Source organism: Hyperoodon ampullatus (genome assembly GCF_949752795.1).
Source record: "Hyperoodon ampullatus genome assembly, chromosome: 11".
In the NCBI taxonomy this organism is placed as follows: domain Eukaryota; kingdom Metazoa; phylum Chordata; class Mammalia; order Artiodactyla; family Ziphiidae; genus Hyperoodon; species Hyperoodon ampullatus.
The window spans coordinates 9,162,601-9,186,111 of NC_136924.1; the positions used below are offsets into that span (position 1 = coordinate 9,162,601).

At 38.5% G+C, this 23,511-nt stretch overlaps 1 protein-coding gene across 1 annotated transcript in view; it reads left to right on the forward strand.

Moving 5' to 3' along the window:
* The window catches only part of TMTC2 (transmembrane O-mannosyltransferase targeting cadherins 2), a gene marked incomplete at both ends in the record, with an annotated part of 412,037 nt that overhangs the window by 336,691 nt on the left and 51,835 nt on the right, over nt 1–23,511 (forward strand). Inside the window, one exon of the mRNA XM_079715466.1 lies at nt 12,728–12,842. Within this exon, the coding sequence (XP_079571592.1) occupies nt 12,728–12,842 (115 nt within the window). The remainder of the gene's footprint in view (nt 1–12,727; nt 12,843–23,511) is intronic.

Below are 23,511 nucleotides of genomic sequence, written 5' to 3' on the forward strand. Positions count from 1 at the left end.
TGAGAAATTCGCATTTAATCCCCACAAAAGCCAGGTGATGAAGTTACCTGTCTCCATTTTACAATGAGGAAGGTGAGGTCATCAAGCTGTAAGGTAGATTATCTAAGATTTCAATGCCACTTAGTATAGAGGCAGCATTTGAACCAGAACACTCCTGACTGCTGTGTTGCACTGTCATCAGCTCTATGTCAGTGTAAGAGATGAACACAGATATTTTACATCCATGGATGCTTTATTGGTGGATGATACAATATGTATCAGATACACTGAAAGTTGGGAATCACTCACCTTTTATTATCATTCGGGACATTTAGAGGTAGAAGACTATTTCTATTTATCTTGTCAAACATGGACAACTCATTTAAGGTCCAAGCTTCAGTGAATGATGAGGCAGTCTTTGTTCTTCTGTTGTTTTTTACCTTTTTATTCTGAAGCCATAAAAGACTTGAAAATAAGAGGGAGAAGTCTTTATGGAATTCATGCATTTACGATGAATATTCCATTCTTGGTTCTATCTGAATTTTCTTTTCAGGAAGGAGAATAAGTAAGAATTTTGTATACATATAATATTTATTATTTTGAATCTACTACTTATTGGCCTTTTAAATTTCATTTCCAATAACCTTTTACAGAAAGTATAATATAAAATACTGCTTAAAATATAAACTTTATATAAAATTTTAGTTTTCACAGTACACCTAAAATTCTTAATATATTAAATACATAGTATATCAATCTATAACCCCTATGCAGTGTATACTTGAGCCTTATAAGCATTTTTCATAAAACACATTTAAAAACCAACTCAGGGCTTTCCTGGTGGTGCAGTGGTTTGAGAGTCCGCCTGCCGATGCAGGGGACACGGGTTCATGCCCCGGTCCGGGAAGATCCCACATGCCGTGGAGTGGCTGGGCCCGTGAGCCATGGCCGCTGAGCCTGCACGTCCGGAGCCTGTGCTCCACAGCGGGAGAGGCCACAACAGTGAGAGGCCCGCGTACCTCAAAAAATAATAATAATAAAAATAAATAAAAAATAAAAACCAATCACCAATCATTATGGTGATAGCAACCAGGCATTATGCAGCCTGGCACCACTGTCATACACATGGCCGCTTGTTAGTAGCACAGCTGTAAGCAAGTGTCTTTACCTCTTCGTGCTCCCCTTTCCCCGTATGGAAGACGTTCATAATACCATGCTTCTGAGATTCCAAAATGACATAGGTCTGACTCACTGTCTTAGTCCGTTCAGGCTGCTGTAACAAAATACCACAGACTGAGTGGCTTATAAACAACAGAACTTTATTTCTCACAGTTCTGGAAGCTGGAATCCTGAGATCAGGGTGCCAGCATGGTCCGGTGAGGGCCCTCTTCCGGGTTGCAGATTTCCCCATGTCTACTTGCATGGTGGAAGAAATGAGGGAGGTCTCTGAGGCCTCTTTTATGAGAACACAAATCTCAGAGTCCTCGTGACCTAATCACCATCCAAAGGCCCTACCTACTAATACCCTCACCTTGGGAGTTAAGATTTCAACATTTAGACCATAGCACCCACCAAGTTTTATTATGTTTATTATATTTCAAAAAAGAAATGAATACTATTGTTATAAAATATACAAGGATTATAAGATGCTTCACAGTACTAGAATGATTAAATCAATTCAAGTAATATGGCATGGCCTGACTCCAGAGTTTTCAGAATTTACATAAAGGAAAGTGCTTAGTGTCATGCCAGGCACATATGTATCCATTAATGCTAGTACACTTATTATGGAATCTCAGTGTCAAACAGTTACATTTCTGACCCAGTGCTGGGTGCTTTTATGCACAGTTTGTCACTCCAGTAATCTAACCCTGTTAGATCAAAGTAACGTTATCCCTGTTTTACAGATGCAAGCTTTAAGGTATCAAGAGTGGAAGTGACATGTCAAAGGCCCTTACGCATAGTAGCTTGGAAGAGCAAGGATTTGAACCTTGTCTGCTCTCCAGCCCATGATATTTTTATGGTTTGCCTGGTGCTTTCAAAGTTTCACTCTTAGGAAATATGAGCCTGGTGGGTCTTCAAATGTGACACAGATCCAGAATGCTGAGATTTTGGAGGACTGCTGGTGGAGAGACCCACGGAGCTCTCATAATCATGTACCGGAAAGCCTCAGGAAGGAAGGCCAGCTGGAGGTCCTCCAGGCAGGGAAAGAGCCTGAAAGGGGCAGATGGAGGGAAGGAGCTGAAGCAGAGGGGAGTGAAGAGAAAAGACAGGAGACAAGGCGCCAACCCCCACCCTGGGCAGTTTTATTCATGCTGCCTTGTTTATCCCTTCTGATAACACAGTGAGGTTATCCTTGTTTAAAAAGTGAGGAACCGGAGACTCAAAACCAGAGAATCTTGAAAATAACCAGGTGGCCTTTCTCCAGCACTGAACACAATACCTCACACGAAGCAGGTGGTCCATCAATATTTTATTCAATAAAAGAATGACTGAAGGAGGATAGACTGGCTTTCAGTTGGTTCTACTCTTTCCTTTTCTTATCTCTGCTTCCATTTTTTGCACGGGAATAGGATCTACCTTGTTTAAATCATTGGTGACCAAATCTTGTTTTGCTAAGAAAAAGGTACAGTTAAGTTCTTGTCTTAGTCCACTAGGGCTGCTATAACAAAATACCATAAACTACATGGCTTAGGAACAACAGAAATTTATTCCTCACAGTTCTGGAGGCTGAAAGGCCCAAGATCATGCTCAGGTCGATTTGGTGCTGGTGAGGCCCACTTCCTCATTTACAGCCATCCTCTCTCTGTGTTCTCCTGTGGTGGAAAGGAAAAGGGAGCTCTCCGAGTCTCTTTTGTGTGGGCACTGATCGCATTCATGAGGGCCCCACCCTCACGAGCTAAGCACCTCTCAAAGGCCCCACTTCCACATACCATCACTTTGGGGGCTAGGATTTCAGCATATGAATGGGAGGAAGGCACAGACATTCAGACCATAGCAACAATTTACATATATTCTTTTGAAGATTTTGTATAGGACTCAAAAAGCTATAAAAGCAAGATGACGAGAACTGAATTAAGTTTTGGATTAGGGCGCAGAAAATTCACTGGATTTTGGACAGCAGATCATGGATTTTGGAATGAGGCACACCCAGCCCTACGGCTGATATCTCCTTGAGCATGTTCCACCTTCCCCTAGCCTCTCTGCTGCTCAGTTTCTTAATCTGGAGATGATTGCTACTGACTCAAGTTGTGAGGGTTCACTTGCAATTTCATAAAATAACTGGCATGTAATAAATGCTCAGTAAATTGTAATAATGGCCATTTATTCTTTTAAAATTATAGTGGAAACCATACTAATGTCCTGGAATGAATGAATTGTATAGAAAAATTTTTGAATAAGATATATAAATAAGGGACAGAAATCAGGGGAAGAGGAGACAGAATAAGAACCTAGGAATTAAGAAAAAGAATAAATCCTTACCTGTCAACGTGCAGAGAGGACCAGAGGGAAAGGGAATAATTGCTTATAAGAAGAAAGAAGATTATAAGTTACAAGTAATTGGGAACAGGGAAAGAGAGGGTGGGGAGGAAAGAGACAGAGACAGGGACTGTTTTTCCAGTCTTAGCTATTTGATTTAGTGACCGAATGCACTTGGGAGATTCTTGTTTGCATTCTGCTTCTGCTTAATTAAAACAATGGTTCCCAAAGGTACGTTCGTATACCCTGCCATTGACTCCTCCATGCCTTCGGCTGCATCTGTAAGTGAATACCTCCACAAAGCCCTTAGAGATGGTGTGGAGCACAGTGAGAAGACTCTGAGCTCTTCTTAGGAAGAGGATGTAAGCTCTTTGACCACCTCTCTCCATTCTCATTACCACCTGCCTTAACTTAGTCTCAGAGGCATGTTCCTTTCTGTAGTGACTTCAGTGTCTACGTTTGAGTCCTCTGTCTGCCTCATCTCTTTCCTTACAGCTGCTTTGTCTCAGGTTACACAATATCCCAGAACAAAGTGAGGCTGCTTACCTCTGTCTTTGATTAGGTTGTAGCCCTCATTCAGTTATGTCTTTCTCTTCATCTTTAGGTGATGAAACTCAGATTGTTTCAAGTCTTAGCATGAATGTCTCATTCTTGATGAAGCACCCTTGATCTCTATTGAATCTATGTATTACTTAAACTTATAATGGGATTGGGTTGCTTCCCCCTCCGTGCCCCTTTCTCCGCTCCTCTGCTCTCTCTGATCTCTGCAACTCCTCCCCAGTCTCCTCTCTTCTCCTTGCTCCCCGCTAATTCCCATTCCCCATCTGACAGTCGTCATAACTCCATCAGTTTCATAACCCTTCTGGAAAGAGTCAGGGGAGAAATCAATGCAATAAAGCAATGCTAACCTTCCTGACGTCCTTTTCAGGTGAGCACAGAGCCCTGGCCTGCTGTTCTTCTGCTCTCCTTTGCACTGGACACCTTTCATGCCACCTGTCCAATTCAGGGCAAATTCTTGGCCTCATCCATGTCCCTGGATCTTAGGGACAGATCAGGGCCTTCCAGCCTCAAAGTGAGCAGTCCAGGTTGATCTACTGGGCGTCCTTTTCCTTGTTTCCCAGGCCCACCTGTTTTCTTAGCCAGTAACTGTGGCACATTTATCACACTGAGTCTGTCTCAGTAAACCAGAGCTTTTATTAACTCAGGCAGCCAACGCACAAAAACATAAAGCAGCAAAACTCACAGAAGGGCAGGGGAGAGAGATTGGTTTGAAGAGTGAGAGCATACCTCACTCAGACGTTCAGCAAGCTTCCCTTCCGAGAAGCAAGAGAGAAGATGGTCCTCCATAATTTTATTTCTCCCAGGCATAAGGAGCACACATTAACAAGTGGCCTGTCTTCAGCAGACTCTCTTTTCAACAGCTTGTCTAAATCCTGACCATTGGGTTATCACCCATGCTGTCTCACCAGGAATGCATTACCCACCTCCCCTAATAGAAGCGGCCCATGAAGGCTCACCTCAGCCCCACTGTACCCACTCTTCTTGTTATCGTTAGACGTCACCAAAAGCAGTCCGCAAATCCCTCCACTGTGGCTTTTTCCTTGTTCCAGTCATCTGAGTCTTTGGAAAAAGCCCTCAGGTATAGATTGCTTCTGGATACTAGTAATGTTCTTTTTCCTGATCTGGCTTCTGATTATATGACCATAGTCACTTTGTAAAAGTTCACTTACTTGTGCCCTTTATGTGTATGTGTGTGTGTGTATATATATATGTATATATATATATATATACATATATATATATATATGTTTTTTTTTTGGCGGTACGCGGGCCTCTCACTGTCGTGGCCTCTCCCGTTGCGGAGCACATGCTCCTGACGCGCAGGCTCAGCGGCCATGGCCCACGGGCCCAGCCGCTCCGCGGCACGTGGGATCCTCCCGGACCGGGGCACGAACCCGTGTCCCCTGCATCGGCAGGCGGACTCTCAACCACTGCGCCACCAGGGAAGCCCCCTTTATGTATATTTAAATTTGATTATAAGTTGAACAAAGCCAAACAATCCACCTCCATCCAGAAATCATGCACTTAGCTTGATACCTTGCACACCTCCCTTTTCAAATTTATATCCATTTTATAGTTAAACTAGTTAAACCATCTCCATAATCTCCTCTTTCCTCTGCTAGATGGGAACTATTCCAAGGATAAATGTTGCATTTATCTTCATATCCCCCATATCTTGTTTATACAAGGCACAATGTACATATCTTGGGTTGGATACTTTAACCTACAGTTTCTTCTTTTCCCAAACCGTTCAAGTGATTCCATAGTACAATGGAATATAATAAACTTTAGCCACCTTAGGTAGTTTGAACTGTTCTGGAATTAAGATATCTTTGAAGGTATCATTGATGTCTGGATCACTTGTTGTATTCCGAGGGAAATTCAAAGCTCTAAAACCATGGCCACGGCCACCATGTTGCTCAAGTCCAAGAGACACATTCATAGAGACATCATTGTGAATGGCACCCTTGAGAATTGTTCAGTGCCCAGCATGTGTGGCCATTCACTGCAGCCCTGCCTGAAAATCACTGTGAGATGAGAGGCTATGAATAGGCAAGTGCCTGGTGACCTGGGCTAACTAGGTTCTAGCTTGCTTTGGAAGATGAAGCAATATGAATAGTTAATTCAGTCCTGCTATTGAATATGAATCTATTAAACCCCCACCGTGTGCCAGGAAGTAAGAGAGTGAACCACTGTGATATCTGGGGAAAGAGCATTCCAGGTAGAGGGAATGGCAAAAGACTGTGGAGCATGGGTCTTTGTTACTCTGGTGTGTTAGATGAACAGCAAGGGGCTAATATAATTAAGTAACCAAGAGGGAGAGTCGTAGAAGACAAAGGAGATGAGGTCAGAGAACCGATGTAGAGGTTCGGGGGAGAGCCCTGTGCTGGTCATATCAGGCAGTGTAGTCCAGTGTGATGACTTTCACTTTCCCTGGGTCAACTGTGGAATGACGGGATCTGACAGGATCTCTTTGACTGCTGTGCTGAGAATACCCTGTAGAATCAAGGGCAGAAGTGTGGAGACCCATTAGGAAGTTATTGCTGTAATCCCGGGGGAGAAGATGGTTTGAGACAGGGTGGTATCAGTAGAAGTAAGACAATTCTGGATACATTTTGCTAATCTGATGTCCTCTCTAAGGGGAAGTATTTTAATACAAATGCTATGTTCTAGCTGTTATTTTATAAATAAGATTTTCATTTGCCTTTGACCTTTTTTTTTTTTTTTTTTTTTTTTTTTTGCGGTATGTGGGCCTCTCACTGTTGTGGCCTCTCCCGTTGCGGAGCACAGGCTCCGGACACGCAGGCTCAATGGCCATGGCTCATGGGCCAAGCCGCTCCGCGGCATGTGGGATCCTCCCAGACCGGGGCACGAACCCGTGTCCCCTGCATCGGCAGGCGGACTCTCAACCACTGCGCCACCAGGGAAGCCCCTGCCTTTGACCATTTTTAAAGCTATATATGAATGATTTTTTACTAAAGAGAATTGGATCATTATGACACTTATTACAGATCATTTTATCTCCTTAATTTAGTAGCATTGATCATAAGAGTGAATTTTTCGTAGTATTTTAGTAAGAAGTGACAGTTCCACTAAGCTAGGGAGTTTATATGCAGAACTTTTAAGCAGTATTTGAGCCTACGGCTTAAGGCCAGCTTACAATTTTATGGATTTCTACCTTTCAGACAGCTTTTTAAATCCAGGAATTAATGAAAGATTGAACTTCACAGGCTTGTCATATTGATATGTTGGTAAAAATCTACCAAGTAATTTAAATTGTTCAGTTAGAGAATTGTCCAGAGAAGAAATGGTATCCCTTTAATACTGAAACAGTTGAATCCAAAACTGTTGACTGCTTTTCCCCTTTTCCCACGTTAGCCTGTGAGGAGACTTACACTCTTTGTATCTGGACCTCTAGAGAATGCTTTCTCTTTTTATATCCTCTTCTGTTTTTTCCTATTCAAACGTCTTTTTTCTTTCTTTCTTTCTTTCTTTACAGTTTCTCATCTTGTTTTTTTCTCCCTTTGACTGGAGAAATGAAATAAGATGACAATCATTAACTTGGGTAAGACAAATTACAAACCAAAGAAATAATGATAAAGTGTGGTAGCACAATACACCCTGGAGAACAAAATGTATTTTACTTAAATTTTTGTGGTTTCTTTATTTGAAAGTCTACTCAAGTATCAAACACAAAGAATGTGTTTGTCTACTATATCTGAAAGAAAAGTGATGTCTCAGAGATCTAGTCTGCAAATGAGGGATAAAACTCTTAAATCTCCTTATTTCGAGTTTGAGAGAGTAAACTTATATGTAATGAGTATATCTTATTCATACACATATGTATTTCTAGCTACACAGGTATGTGTAACCTGGTCATTATGCCTGTAATATGAGGAAAGGCGTGCCACATGCAGTTGATTTCCAGAAAAGTTCAGTCTAACTGGTAGCCAATCCCAGACATGGAGTCCCGAGTATGGTGCAAAACATTTATTTTCTTGTTCCCATAAGACAACTGGTTCTCAAACTGTGGGCACTGGACTGGCAGCATCAGCTTTAGTTGGAAACTTCTTAAAATTGCTAATCACAGGCTCTGCCCCAGACCTGCCGCATCTGAAATTCTAGGGATGGGACCTAGCTCTCTGGTTCATCAAGTCCTCCAGGTGATTGTGATGTGCCCTAAAGCTGGGGAACCACTGGGAAAGGCAACCTTTCAGGTCTTACAGAATCCACCAATGTGGATGGACTCCCCGAAGTGCCTGCTCTTCTCAAGGGTTCTTGCATTCCTTTTCTAACACCTTTCACTTCTCACAGTGTCCTATCCTAGCTCCATTGTGTCTCAGACTGAGGTACCCTCAATCTCAGAGCCCCAGTAGCAGCTCCTACCCACAGAACTTCAGGATCTGGCTCTGTCTTGGTGAGCGCGACTGTCGATCTTTATATTCTTCAGCGAAGAGCACCTCTGGCTCACTTGCTAGTATTGCTCACTTCTCCTAAAACTGATTCAGTGCCTTATTGTGTAAAACAGTTCACTTCCCAGTAGTGATCAAGACAAGAGGATTGAGATCAACAGCCGGTCACATATGCTGTAGGTGGGGCAGCGGTATTGGGACAATTCTGGTTTATTCCCCCTCATTATAGCACAGTTGACAATACCATTCTCTTTCACTCTTTTAAGTACTCTAGTTTAGATGGTAAATCATAGTACAGTGAACTTAAATCATAAGCAGTTCTACCACTATTGGAAAGTGGTCAAAGAAGGATTCACCAAGAAGGAAATGACTTAGGGCATAAAAATGAAAGATGTCCAAGAGGTAGGCAAGACGGGCCTGGAGCTTGGGGTGGGACAAGGCAGAGAAACCTTAGAGTCTGAGGGTTCAGGACAAATAAGGATGTGAAGCAGTAGGTTACACTAAGGGAAGCGGAAGTAGTTCAGAGTCTGGAGCCAGGGTCTGGTGGGAGCAATAGTAGAAGAAGCTGGTGGAAGAGGAGCAATTAAGGTCATCTTTTTGTTTGTTTGTTTGTTTCTTATTCCCCCAACAACGTATCGATTTAGGCTCTTCGGATAATTATTTAGAAGAAACTTAGTATGTCTTTGTTTCCTTATTTACGTTGGTTCTATATATTTGAAATGCTTATTGCTCTATTTTCCATAAATTTTGGGCCCTCTTTCAAACAAACGATTACTATATAAACAGCATAATAATAACATACTTTCAACTTTGGTTCAGATTTTCAAATTCACTTTAAAAAGAGATACCAAATGATTCACATTCCATAATGTTTTATGGCTTTATCATAGCAAAACACTAACCCTGGACTGTTGAGATCTATGGCCTGTTGAGAACAGAGTGCAGGGAATTATGCAAATACCTTACTAATATGCTGTATTATTGTTTTTCTGAATGTTAATATGATGATTGAATCCCCCTGTTAGAAAATGATCATATAGGAATTCTTTCTGTCACCATTTGCAATACTAGAAATTATGTGTTTTGTGTAGTTTTGTGATCTTGGAAGCTGCTTACAAAGTCTATGTTCTGTGGCAAAGCTTACCTAAACCATAAGGAAATGTTTTTAAATATTTTAAAAATTGTATATTTGATTTTACACAATTAGTTAATGTTACTCTTTGTTGTTGACGAACACAGAGATGTGTTCGGCATTAATAGACCTTGCAAGGCTTTGCCCTGGCCATTGCATATCAACTGTCCTCTTAGGCCATTGAGTATCATTGTCTTCATCACGCAGACTTCTTGTCACTGTCCGTCTCTGTTTCTGTATGGACAGTATAGATTTCATTCCCTTCCTTCTTTCTTTTTTACCAGAGCTAATATTATCTCCTTTTCCCTCTACCATCTGGAGTAATAAATTTTAAGAAAATAACCTTCATTATTCCATTAATTGTTGTATTTTCCTACTATTAATACAGAATACATTTCAGGATTAATAGCTGTCTAGAAAGGAAAAAGAACAATTGATAAATTCCTACATTATCCTTTGTTTAAATATCACATAAGTAGTATATTTATTAATACATTTAGTTAGGTAAATAGGCCTTAATATTATGGTTTTTTTAAATCAATTTATTTATTTTTGGCTGCGTTGGGTCTTCGTTGCTGTGCACAGGCTTTCACTAGTTGCGGCGAGTGGGGGCTACTCTTTGTTGCAGTACACGGGCTTCTCATTGCGGTGTCTTCTCTTGTTGCAGAACATGAGCTCTAGGCACGTGGCTGCAGTAGTTGTGGCACTCAGGCTCAGTAGTTGTGGCACACGGGCTTAGTTGCTCCACGGCATGTGGGATCTTCCCGGACCAGGGATGGAACCCATGTGCCCTGCATTGGCAGGTGGATTCTTAACCACTGCGCCACCAGGGAAGTCCTAATATTATGTTTTAATTTTTTTTTAATCTGTGATAAGTATAGCTAACTGAAATATGGGTTTAACCTGGTATCCTGTACTAAGATATGTGAGGGGATGTTAATTATTCAGTACGCCACAGATTGTCTAATTTTTGTTTTACTTTTTTTTTTTTTTTTTTTTGTGGTACGCGGGCCTCTCACTGTTGTGGCCTCTCCCGTTGCGGAGCACAGGCTCCGGATGCGCAGGCTCAGCAGCCATGGCTCACGGGCCCAGCCGCTCCGCGGCATATGGGATCCTCCCAGACCGGGGCACGAACCCGTATCCCCTGCATCGGCAGGCGGACTCTCAACCACTGCGCCACCAGGGAGGCCCTGTTTTACTTTTTTAAAAACCTCATATACTTTAAATTATATCTCATATCAACATGTCTGTAGGGTTAGGGTCTACATGAATTTCATAAGTAATGTGTCTTTCTGTTTATCAACATAACCATTTACAACTCTGTTTTCTTAATAATTTTCTGACCCAACAATTATATTTGTTTTGGGAAATGAGAAAGGCACCAAATGTTAGGTGACAAACTAAGAAAGTGATGTAAAACTTTTTGTAGAAAGAACTGAAGGATCTCCAACTCCCAGTCTGAAACTGGGATTAAAATCCTAGGCCTATCTTTACGCACCACTCTTTACCAATTGAAGTTTAGAAACGGTTAAGTACAGGCAGTGGCTGTGGTTTATTATAAATCCTTAAAACAGAAAACTTCCCCTGTATTTTAAGAACTGGTCCTTTTAGGTCAGAAGACAATTTGTAATATTTAGTAGATAAACAGTAAGCGAGGGACCCACCTTTTTTTTTTTTTTTTTTTTGTGGTACGCGGGCCTCTCACTGTTGCGGCCTCTCCCGTTGCGGAGCACAGGCTCCAGACGCACAGGCTCAGCGGCCATGGCTCACGGGCCCAGCCGCTCCGCGGCATGTGAGATCTTCCCGGACCGGGGCACGAACCCGTGTCCCCTGCATCGGCAGGCGGACTCTCAACCACTGCGCCACCAGGGAAGCCCTGAGGGACCCCCCATTTTTAAAGTTTTTCAGTTTCCATGTATGCCTAGGACTTGCAATCATTTTTGTAACTATTTTTCATGTCGTTAAAGTCTTGAACTTTAAGCAAACAGGAATCTGAAAGCAAAGAGAAATAATAAACAGAAAACAATTCTATAAGCCTGTCAGTTGCATGGGTGGTTTCTGCATATCTCTGTCCTCCCTTGATTTGGTTTTCATTTGATTATCTGTATCAGACAAGGCTTTAACATCATTACTTTTGCTGCTAATAAATCCTTAGCTATGAAAAAGCAGCCTGCTCTCTCTGTTTGCATGTTTACAGCCTTAAAATTGGGCCCAACTTTTATGTTGTTTTCTTTGCCTTTACAATATGATTGTAGGATAGCATCATATAACAGTTCTCGAGATACAGTTTTGAAGAATTGTGTGGCTGTATCTGCAATAATTCTAACCTTGCAAAGCTGACCTGAAAGTAATCTCAGAAATCTGTATTTGTTAATATTCTTCCATGTTTATTAGTCAATCTATAAGTTAATGCTAAACCAACCTTTCTATGTTCTTCCAATAATTTTAGTGTTACTTAAATATAAGAAATAAATATATCTTGATATGGGTAGCCCTGTTTGTGAATGTGCATCAGAGACAAAAACTGTTTTAAAGGACCAGTAATTAAAATCAATTCAAGTTATATTTGTCACATATCTTTTTTTCCTACAAAGCAACTCTCATCTTAGGATCTCAGAGGTTTATAGCTAATAACTAAATTTTATACTAGTGATGCAACATAATGATTATAGTGACTTATATAGCTGAAACAAGTAATGTTTAAACCAGTTGATGGGTGACTTACTGAAGTATATTGCACCCGAGCTGTAGATTCAAAAGAACTAATATGGGGCCTTAATCCCCAAACTCTTTGACCATCAGAAAACTAAAATCCCCCCCCTAGTCTTTTTTATTTTGCTTTACTTTTTAAAAACATTTTTACATATCTGTAGTATATCTTTAAATTTATTCATTTTATTTCTTGCTTCAATAATCTTTGGAGGATTTTTAAGAAAAAAAAATTTGTTAATGTACCAGATTAGGTACATTGCGATGCCCTGCAATTAAGGGAAAGGTATATAAAATATGACTAAATAATGAGCACGTAGATGCACGGTACACATAAATCTTACCTTCATATCACCCTTACCACTGTTCTTACGTTTTTCTCTATAGCAGCTTTAGTTGTTTCACAGGATTATTATTTTCCAATTTTCAGCTCACTTGACTTCATGCTTTGCAGGTCAATTTCTTCTGGAAGAAGCTCGCCTCATAGAAGCAGCTGAGATGGCAAAAAAAGCGGCTGAACTGGATAGCACGGAGTTTGATGTGGTCTTCAATGCTGCCCACATGCTCAGGTTAGTTTTTGCTACTGTGCCTGAGAAGACCAACACTGTAGCTTTATTCTTATTAAATTAATATAATATAATTAAATCAATTATACTAATTCCCCTTATATGTCACCTTATTCCATATTCTAAAAGTGAATTATGCTGCTTAACCATGTTAAAATCAGTCAGGACTATTTAATTCATTATAGTTTATGTGCATAGTATATAGGGTATATGAACTTTTAGGACTCTCTGAAAATTATTCAGGCCCCTTTTCTCTTTCCTTCAAAAATTATTGGCCATAAAATACAAAAGGAAAATTGCAAAATTGAAATTAGTAACTGTCTAATTAAATGTTTCCAAGGCAAAACATTATGTCAGTTAGTCAACTGCATCTCAATATTTGTGTTTTTGTATTAATTATATTAAATGGGTCATGTGGATATGTTTTATTATGCTTGGTAGTAGAGAGGATTATCAAATACAAATATACTTAAGGCCTATCAAATTCTCAAAATGGCCCTATAATTAACACTGTTGCTATGTGTTAAAACAATATATGTTTTTAGACCATTAGTGCATCTGTTTTTGGAAAGACTATTTTGAAGGCTAATTACAATAATAGCAAAACAAAAGGCAGATGAACAGTTTTTTGTGTGGATATAAAATGAAAGTCAGTGCATTAAAGGAGGATGTTTTTAAGAAACTTGAATGATTTATACAGTTGCTTAAAAAGCATTGTTTGTTCTGTTAGCCATACGTATACCCCTCGCACATGCTGTTACCTGAATTTCACTCTATTATATCTCCACGTAAATGCTTCCTTGGGTGGCATTCACACTATGGTCTCTGAACTTGGCTTCTAGGGGCAAGTTTCTAATTATGTAGATTAGTCTTACATGGGAAGAAGAATATCAGAGAATTGGTCCACATTTGGATGGTTTTAAAACATGGACTTTTTGAGAAAAGTAGAGGAACATTTAAAAAAAATTTTTTTGAGATCATTGTAGATTTGCATGCAGTTAAGAAATAATACAGAGAGATCCCTGTACCATTTATCCAGTTTCCCCAGTGGTGATGTCTTGTAGAACTACCATACAGTATCAAAACCAGTATTTTGACATTGATGCAGTCCACTGGTTTTATTGGGTTTCCCCAGTTTTCGTTGTACCCCTGTGTGTGTCTGTGTGTTTTTAGTTTTGTGTACTTTTATTACATGTATAGATTTGTATATCCATCACTCAGTCAAAATACAGACTATTTCCATCACCACAAGCATCCTTCATATTCTCCTTTTATAATCACATACCCTCACCTACCCCTGTCCCCCAGGAACCAATATTTAAAGCAAGTTTTGTAAATTACCTTGGATTTATAATTTGAGATTATTACTGTAACTGTATCTTAATGGTTTCCTCCTTGGCTTTTAATAAGTTTTAAATAAGAAATTCGAAGTGTGTTTGAGAGGAAAGAGTGTACTGTGAGGTTTCAGTTGAATATCCTCATTCCATATCAATGGTTGGCGTTCCTAAAGCAGGTACCTACAAAGAGAAATCAGGATTCAATAGACTATTGGTATATTTTAAAAATAAACTGTAGCCAGTTCGCAGGAACCTTCAATAGAAGGATAATTTTTAAAAGATACTTTAATTTGCATGACAAGGTTAGGTGCTGTGATGGGAAGAGGACTTTTTTGTTCTTCATGAAAAAAACACTGTGCTTTTAGTTACAATAAACCATTTAGAATGTGAATGCACAAGTTACTAGAAACTAATTTATCTTAATCATAATAGATACTTTCATCAACAAGGCATTTTGCTATATATTAAATCAGTATCTGAAATTCAAGGTCTACCAACGGAAACTCGGAAACTCGTTATAAGAACATTACGAAAAACATCCTTGTTAAATATATAGCTTGTAACTTTTCCTTAGTTACCATAGTGCTAGAAACCAGTGGAAAGTTTTTGTTATACATTGGCGATGTGGAAATCTTTAGGATTTATTTTTCAGAACATTCCCTCTAGCTTTCTACGGTCTGCATTCCTCATAAAGTTGCATTCAGTCAGCACCTTCCTATCTTGATTGCGAGTATGACCACAGCAACCTGGTCATATCCTTATTCAACTTGGTGGCAGTCCGTATGAATGTTTTTACTTATTTTTTTAGCTCTGTCAAATTCAACAATTTCTTGAATGCCTATTGTGCAAGCTGAACACCAGCCTCTTTCCTTATTAATCAAGAGCGTGTAGGACTTTGTTTGCTAAAAAGAATAAAAAAGGTTATTAGTTTTCCCTTGAATGCAGCCTTATCAAAATGGTTAGCTGTCAAGATTTTGCTTATTCAGCGTTACATCTAACATTTCCCTTGGGGCTGCCAAATTGTTGTAAATTGAGTTTGACATTAATTTTTTTCCTTCAAGAACTCTGGTCTTTCCTAAGATATTTAGGAGACAAAATTGGCAAGGTTTGGTGATCAGTTCGATGGGAGGGAAAGGGCAGATGTCTCCCTGGCTGTGTCTTGGTTAGCTGGTTCAATGGTTGACCTAATATACCAAATCAGCAATTTAGGAAATGTTATAGTTCAAGATATAATTTGAAGCATACTTATTTAACTTCCCTTTCCTTGGGTAATTCCCAATAAATTGACACAAAGAATCTATTAATAAGGAAAAAACTGCTTATCACAAAAGCCAAAAAGAAAAAGGAAAAGAAAAATCATTCCGCCAGAAGAGACTAGTTTGGAAGAGCCCATCAAGGGGCAAATCTTTAACTTATTAGGACCTTCAAGAGGCTTGAAATTGAAGAAATGTCTAATAGATCCATTTTAATTCTCAGTAATGGAGAAAGATCTTTTTCTATAGAATTAGAACATTTCTAATTCCTGTTGTCAAGGTGATTCACAAGAACACTGTGTGGGATAGAAGTATTAATGCTATTCAGCAAATATATTTGGCCTTCCCACTTCAAGAAACATAATAGGATTGCACTTTCCTGCCTTCTTCCAAGTTGAAGACCTTCCTGGGTCTTATTGGGTCGTTGAATGTGTGTGAACGTGATGTATGTTATTTCTGAGCCCAAATTGTAAGAGTCAGTGCTTTTCCCTTTTTCTGACTTGAAAATTGTGGAAATAGATCCAGAAATAAGCAAAGGGAGACAAACTTCCCTTCTCACCTGCATTGGATAGGATGAATGAATGCAAAATAAATTTTGTCTTAATTCACTGAGATTTAGGATGTGTCTATTATCGCAGTGTAATCTAACCTATCCTAACTGATCAGAATATATCTGTGAAAATAAAATACATAGTTGGAAAGAGGAGCCATATAACATCAGAAAAGATTAAGCAATTAATAGGATCTCTGAGTTTATAACTACAGTGGAGGCAATGTAAAATTGATAGATTGAAATTTAAATAGAAATTGTAGATATTTTCCCAGAACTTAATGAAAAATACTAAAGACATGAAAATGATGACTGAAAGGATAAAAGATTGATGAATAGATTGAGAATAGTATATATACACTAGTAATTCTATTTATATATATATGTTTGTATAATTATATATAGTATACAACTATGTATATATAGTTATATATATGTGTATAGTATATAGGTATTGTTTATGTAATATGTGATACTTTTGTCTCTGTATATATAACTATGTATATATAATTATGCTGTATGTATGTGTATGTAGTTAGATATGGCATATATACGTATGTAATTTTATTTGTTGTATAAATGTTAATATAAATAGAAAATTTCTGAAGGAGAACATAGCGCAGATGAGCAATTATCAACAAATAGAAAAAATTTCCAAGATAGGATGGAGGTCTTTAATCATCATTATTAAAACCAAACTTAATGAAAATAGATCTACTCCTAAACTTGTCTTCTTGCATGGGTCACCATTTTTAGTTGCAAACTAGAGAATCCACTCTTGCCAGTTTAAGCAGAAACAGGATTTATTGTAGAGAATTCTGTAGCCCACAGACTCTCCCATAGGCTTGAGAGTGGTCTACATAGCCAGAAATAATTCCCACCACCTAGCTTTCCTTGGGGCTCAGCAGCTTTTAGAATCCAGAGCTCTGACACCATCACCCACAAGGAACCAAGAAGAACAAGCACCACATTCATTAGAAGATGAGTCTTCTGAGTGCAGCTGCCTACCCATTATACTTACTTCTGATTTTGATTCTCTTGAGGTTGCATCTGATTGATGGAATCTGAGTCACGTGCTGATACCTTGGCTGGAAGAAAGTTGGAAAATGAGGGAATTTTCGGCTTCTGCCTTGTTTGGGAAGACAGGATGCACACTGTGGCTAATTACTAAATATATTTCCAGGGAGGGTGATCACAGATATTGAAGGCCTCACATAATGAACGGTTGACTACATGTGTTGACATTTTTAGTACTTCAAATAAAATGGAAAAAGTACTGGATATTTCCAGATGAGAGCATTAAAAAAAAACAGATTGGTTATCATCAAAGGAAAATATCAAAGGAATTTAAATACTAAAACTCAGTAGAGTTATGTCTATAGAGTTGTGAGAGGAAAGTATTGAATCAATTATTCTGTTAGAAGCACTTTGTATGAATGGATTTATTCAGTGTTCTCCCAGACCTGGAAGCTAGAAAGCGCACAAAGGTATTTGACACCTGAGAGGAAATCTTGAGGCACTGAAAACAAATTTAACTCATTCACAGCATTCATGGGCTCTGGTGGAAAGTTGTTTTTTTCTTTTATTTTCTTTTTTTAAATCCATTTACAGGGTAATGAAGGAGAAAAAGTAGCATTTATTCAAATATCTCCTGTCTACCTAGCACCATATTTTGCACTGTATATGTCACCCTCTTAATTATAATTTCACATATATGAAATAGACACTAATATTCCCATTTTACAGATGAAGATGCTGAGGCTCAAAGAGAGTTGGTATTTCCCATACTTGGTAAAGCTGGGATTTAAACTTAGCATATTCTTGCCAAGTATAATACTGTTTTCACTGTGTCACATTGGCTCCCTCATAGCTTTATAACTGGGTGATTACCTAGAAGCTGTGATTCCTGAATTTATTGATGGAAAAAGGATTTATAGAGAGTAACAGGTTTTCAAATGTGTAAATCCTAAATAGTAAGATCCTTCCAGTATTATTAGATTATCCCTTTGTGGTAAATTTTAGAAAGTAGGTATATAGTCATAGGAGAGAGAACTCCAAATTTGTACTCTCAAAGGAACATTAAGTTTATAGACATACCATCACGGTATATTGTCTGACGAAGGACACACTGCTGAGATAAGAGTGCAGTTTCCTTTTATCCAGGCCTAAGGGCCCAAGTTGTCACTGCTTCCTAAGGTAGTAAGAAAAGCAAAACTGTACTGTACCAACTGGTTCCCAATGCTTCCCTAATTTCTAGAGAGCAGAGTGAATATATGAGAAAAAATTATCTTTCAATTTTCATTCTCAAATAATTTCACTGGAAATGACATAAAATAGACGTTCTTAAGGAATAAAGGAACAAAATCAGGTTATTTTCTCAAAGCAGATTGTGAATGTACACCCCCCCACACACACGCACACATACGTTGGATATTGGAGAGAGATATATATATCTCCAAGACCCCATAAGTAATATGCTTTCTTCTTTAACACTTCCCAAATTACCGAAGACCGCTCAAAAAGTAATTGGGTTTTCTACTTATAAATTGTACATTACTGCCAAGTTTTGCATAAGAGAGACCTATTTCAAGTAGGCTATAGTGGGATGTAAGGTCTTTAAAGCAAAGGGGTGTGGCAGATGAGGTTAAAGGTAGGTACCTTCCTACTCTGTGCCTTTCCAACATTAATGTTCATGTGAATCACCCAGGGATCTTGTTACATCACATGTTCTGATTTAGTATGTGTGGGTGGTTCCTGAGGTTTTACTCTTCTAACAAGCCTCAGGTGTTGCTTATGATGTTGGTTCCTGGACCACTCCTGCAAGCAAGTTCTAGTTTGCCTTTCCTCTTGTCATCCCTCTCAACCCTGCTCCCCACCCAAGTATTACAACTTGAACATAAGTAGTAATTTACTATATAGGAATATTATAGTGGACATTACTGATACACATTTCCTTCCTTTTAATTTTTCCAGTACATTTCATTATGTAACCTTTCCAGATACAGGCTTAACCTGTTCTTAGCAGCCCTCAAAGATTTGAGGCCATGAAATAATGGGCTCAAATTCTTATGGGACATCAAGAAATATCTAACTTCAAGGAATCATTCTGTAAAACTTACACTGTCAGCATAGTCTTTTCCTCTGTTATTGCTACATTTCCACTATGCCTCTCTATCCTTTATATTTAGTATTGAGACAGCTGCCTACAGGTCTTGAAGCCATTTTTGATGTCTTGGTTGAGAAGTTTTCATTTAAGAAGCCTTGATGATCATAAATAATTTATTTTAGGAGTTTCATTACAAGGTTTTTTCCCTACTCCATTATTTTTACATATATGTGACTCTGGTTTTGCTATTTTAAGACTTTCCATACTTTTTTTTTTTTTTTTTTTTTTTTTTTGCGGTACGCAGGCCTCTCACTGTTGTGGCCTCTCCCGTTGTGGAGCACAGGCTCCGGACGCACAGGCTCAGCAGCCATGGCTCACGGGCCCAGCCGCTCCGCGGCATGTGGGATCTTCCCAGACCGGGGCACGAACCCGCGTCCCCTGCATCAGCAGGCGGACTCTCAACCACTGCGCCACCAGGGAAGCCCCATACATTTTTATGTCCATGTTTATTTCAGTTCTACTTCTATTACTACTGTACAGTTTATCAACTAGAATTAAAATTTACCTCTGAGTAACTTAAAGCTAAGTGTAAGTTTATCAAGTTGGCAAGAGCACAGGAAACATCAGCTACTGTTTCACCTTACTTTCATGATACAGGAACAAATGGCTCTCTAGTTTAAAAAAAAAAATCCTCATAAGTTATCCTTGAAAATGATCACCAAGACTTAAATAAAATATTGTCTTTCGTATGAGTCAAACCGTGGTTATCATCCATATTAAATAATTTTAATTCAAAACTGACAGTTCACAACCATGAATAATTGTAGTTAAAGAGAGTCTTCTAAATACTACTTGAGTTTTTATTTTCTATATTTTTTCAAGGAAGTAATTTAAAATATACCAACCTTTAATTTTATAATTCTCACAGAATACATAAAAATGTAGGTAATTGCAAATGAGTCTTTTAATCAGAATCTCCTCAAACAGTTTACGGGGTATATTAAGTTGTTTCATAACGTAACTGATTCCCAAATTTCTCTTATGTATCTTTTCTTGTAAGAATATTGGGCCCTAAACCTGTGTTCCAAAAGACACTTCTATGTCATAAAATAATACCAAAGAGAAGAATTAGCTGTATGAAATATATTTCTATATTTTTTAACAGATGTAAGTTTCATAGTCCCATGTGCAAAAATGGAATTCTGTAGTAATTAAATGATGACATTTGTTTGTGACTTTTGTTACTATTTGTTTTCACTCTGAACCTACTTTTTCACTGATGGCAGAAAAACTGAATCTAAAGACTTTAAAAATATAATCAGCGCAACCCAGTGATTTCTTCAGAAGTCAAGGTTTACTTCATAATCTAGTTTACAAATACCATCTGGCTTTTTCTACCTCCTTACCTTTTGTGGCCCTGAGAGGCCACAGATAATATGCAGAGGGAGAGGGCCTTACATATGTGATGGACAGGAGTTAATAAGAAAGGAGCCACTGTATCAGTCTCCAGTTGATGTCTATTGTTGGCATGGTGATTTAATCTTTATTCTTTAGATAAGGGACATAATGTTGACTCAGGGTGACATGTTAGATGAGGGTAGTCACCCTTCTGGACCCAGTGTAGTTTCCTGGTAAGAGTAACTTTTCTTACCATCTCATTCCTGGTTTTTGTAAAGTATATTGTGGCCAGAACACAAGGTTGTCTACATACAGCCTGGGAGATCTCTTGGCAGAGCCAACTACTTTCCCCTTTACTCACCTTCTGAGTCTTCTACTTGGACACGCGGGAAACTTATGGTCCCCTTCTCTGTCTAATTGTGACCACCACCCCCAAAATAGGAGATTTGGGGGGTAAGAAAGTAAGTATCCAGATACTCTTCTTGCTTTTTCTCATTCCCTATTTCCTTGCCTTTCGCCTGAATTCCTACTCTTCCCCTCTTTATGGGAGAGGGTGAAGTACATGCGGCAAAATACTATAGTGCATTTCACTGTTTGTTTGTTTTTTGCGGTACGCGGGCCTCTCACTGTTGTGGCCTCTTCCATTGCCGAGCACAGGCTCCGGACGAGCAGGCTCAGTGGCCATGGCTCATGGGCCCAGCCGCTCTGAGGCATGTGGGATCTTCCCAGACCGGGGCACGAACCCGCATCCTCTGCATCGGCAGGCGGACTCTCAACCACTGCCCCAACAGGGAAGCCCCTCGCTGTTTGTTCTTAAAACTATCCTCTGCTCAGCTGTGTCTGGTGAAGTTCACTTCTATCAGTTTGGGAGTTAGAATTGGAAGGATGTAAAACCTGTCATTGCAAATATTCTCCATATTCTCCCCTTTTCTTTTTTTCATATTCTTCCCTTTTCAAATCTCATTCCTTACTTTAAATCATCGCTTTTAAGCATAATAATCAAGAAGCATGCTTTATTGCTTTCTTAGTATTTTATGTAAGAATTGTTGTGGTCATCTGCCACAGAGCAATGTACCACATGTCATTCTGATACATCCGGCGCTCACAAAGATAGCAGCATGATCCTGTGATTCAGATATTTTATTTTAGAGCCCTTGATTCTGAGCTCAACCACTTACCAGCTGCGTTGCCTTGGGGGACTGTCAGCTTCTCTAAGCCTCATTTTAACCATCTTTGAAATGTGGTTAATAATAGCAATAATAGCAATAGATTCATAATATTGTTGAAACTGGAAAACAGAGTAATCAATCCATGGAATTTTGTAAGTGATACATAGAGAATTTACTATCTCAGAAAAGAAATAGTGAAGAAAGAAAAGAAATATGGGTATTCAGGAAAAGTATATTTTATCAGCTTCTATAAATAGTTTGATCCCAATAGTCTTTGGAACCTGAGTCCTATAATCAATCTCTAACAATCCAGTGGTTGAGGTTCTAGGGTGTTTACTAGAATCCCCTAAGCAACTGGCAGGATATTGCTAATTTCCTCAGTTTTCAAATGTTGACTAATGATTCAATCATTTTTGCATTAAGATTTATTAAGTACTCCCAGGATGCTTCTTGCAGAGGGGGGAGTATGCAATACAGCTTACACCATAAAGTAGACATTGGAGAGTTCCTTATGAGTTTTCTCTGTAGAGAGTAAAACAAGGATATTCAGGAAGATTCAGTGGATAGAACTGACATACTCTTTTCCCTACAGTTTTCCATGTGTTGCCATAAGTGCCTAGTAGTCAGTAAAATCCATTTAATATTAGAAGAAAAGTCCTAGAATCAAAAGTAATTTTCACAGTTATATGACAAATATAATAAATTCTATTTGTATTTTCTTATTTCATTAGAATATCATCAATTCTACTTTTAGCTTAAGAAACTAAGTCTTCTAAACTAGATATTTCCTTTGGGAATTAAAAAGACTGAAGACAGTGAAGGCTTGAAAAACTAATAACCTTTTTAGGGGGAAAAAACCTTTTTTCAATTTCATTGATTATTATTTTAAAGGCATTTTACCTAGTGAATTCCTGAGTTTCTCTTTTGATCCTTACCTATCTCATGAATCTGAGTGTCCATAAAGATGAATATTAATGGTCACCATACTTTCTATGTTAGACATCTATTGGTTGATCTTGCTTCAAAGTAACTTACTTCTTTGTAGAATTAAGTTACTCTAATTTCCTACTCCATGCCTTTTATTTTCCTCTGGAGAAAACCTTTCCAGGGCATGACCTAATGAATTCTGGTTCAAATTTCCAAATGAATCTGAACCAAAGTGATTCTATAGTTTGGTTTAGGGAACCTTCATTAAATACCCTAGCGAGAGAATTTTTACTGTTTCATACCAGACTGAAGTACTTTTCTTGACATATTGAAATTGAACTTCAACATTTATGAGAATATAAATTGCAACAGCACTTTGTAACATGTCGTAAGTCCAGTAGAGTCTTAAGTCAAGGACTTTTACTTTCTCTATAACCCCATTAAAAATAGCAGTGTTTCTAATTATTTTTCCTTTAAAAATTAGAAAAATATGTCCTGCTCTCCAGAGAAATGTTATCTTCACTTATTCCTATAGTTTATATGGTTGCATGCCATATGTCTTTATGTGGCTTGACCAAAGTGCAAATTCAATTTTATAGGTATGGCTAGTTTGCCTTCTCTTTTAAAGAGAGAAGTGGTTTTCTAATTGAGAAAGTTAATTTTTGTTTCTCCTCTTTATTCCTGACCTCTTTGCAATCTTCTTGTCTCAAAACGTTCTTCACATCACAGTTTCAAGACTCCATTTTAACTGCAGGACCACACGACTTTAACTACTATTGTTCACACTATAGTTGTGCTATACACATCATCTGAAGTTGAATTTGTTCTTTTTCTATAGCATTTCTTTTCTACACAAATATGGTCACCAGACTACAGTGTAACCTGCAAGAGCTTCTAGCTTTTATTATCTACCATCTTGGAAGGTTTTCAGA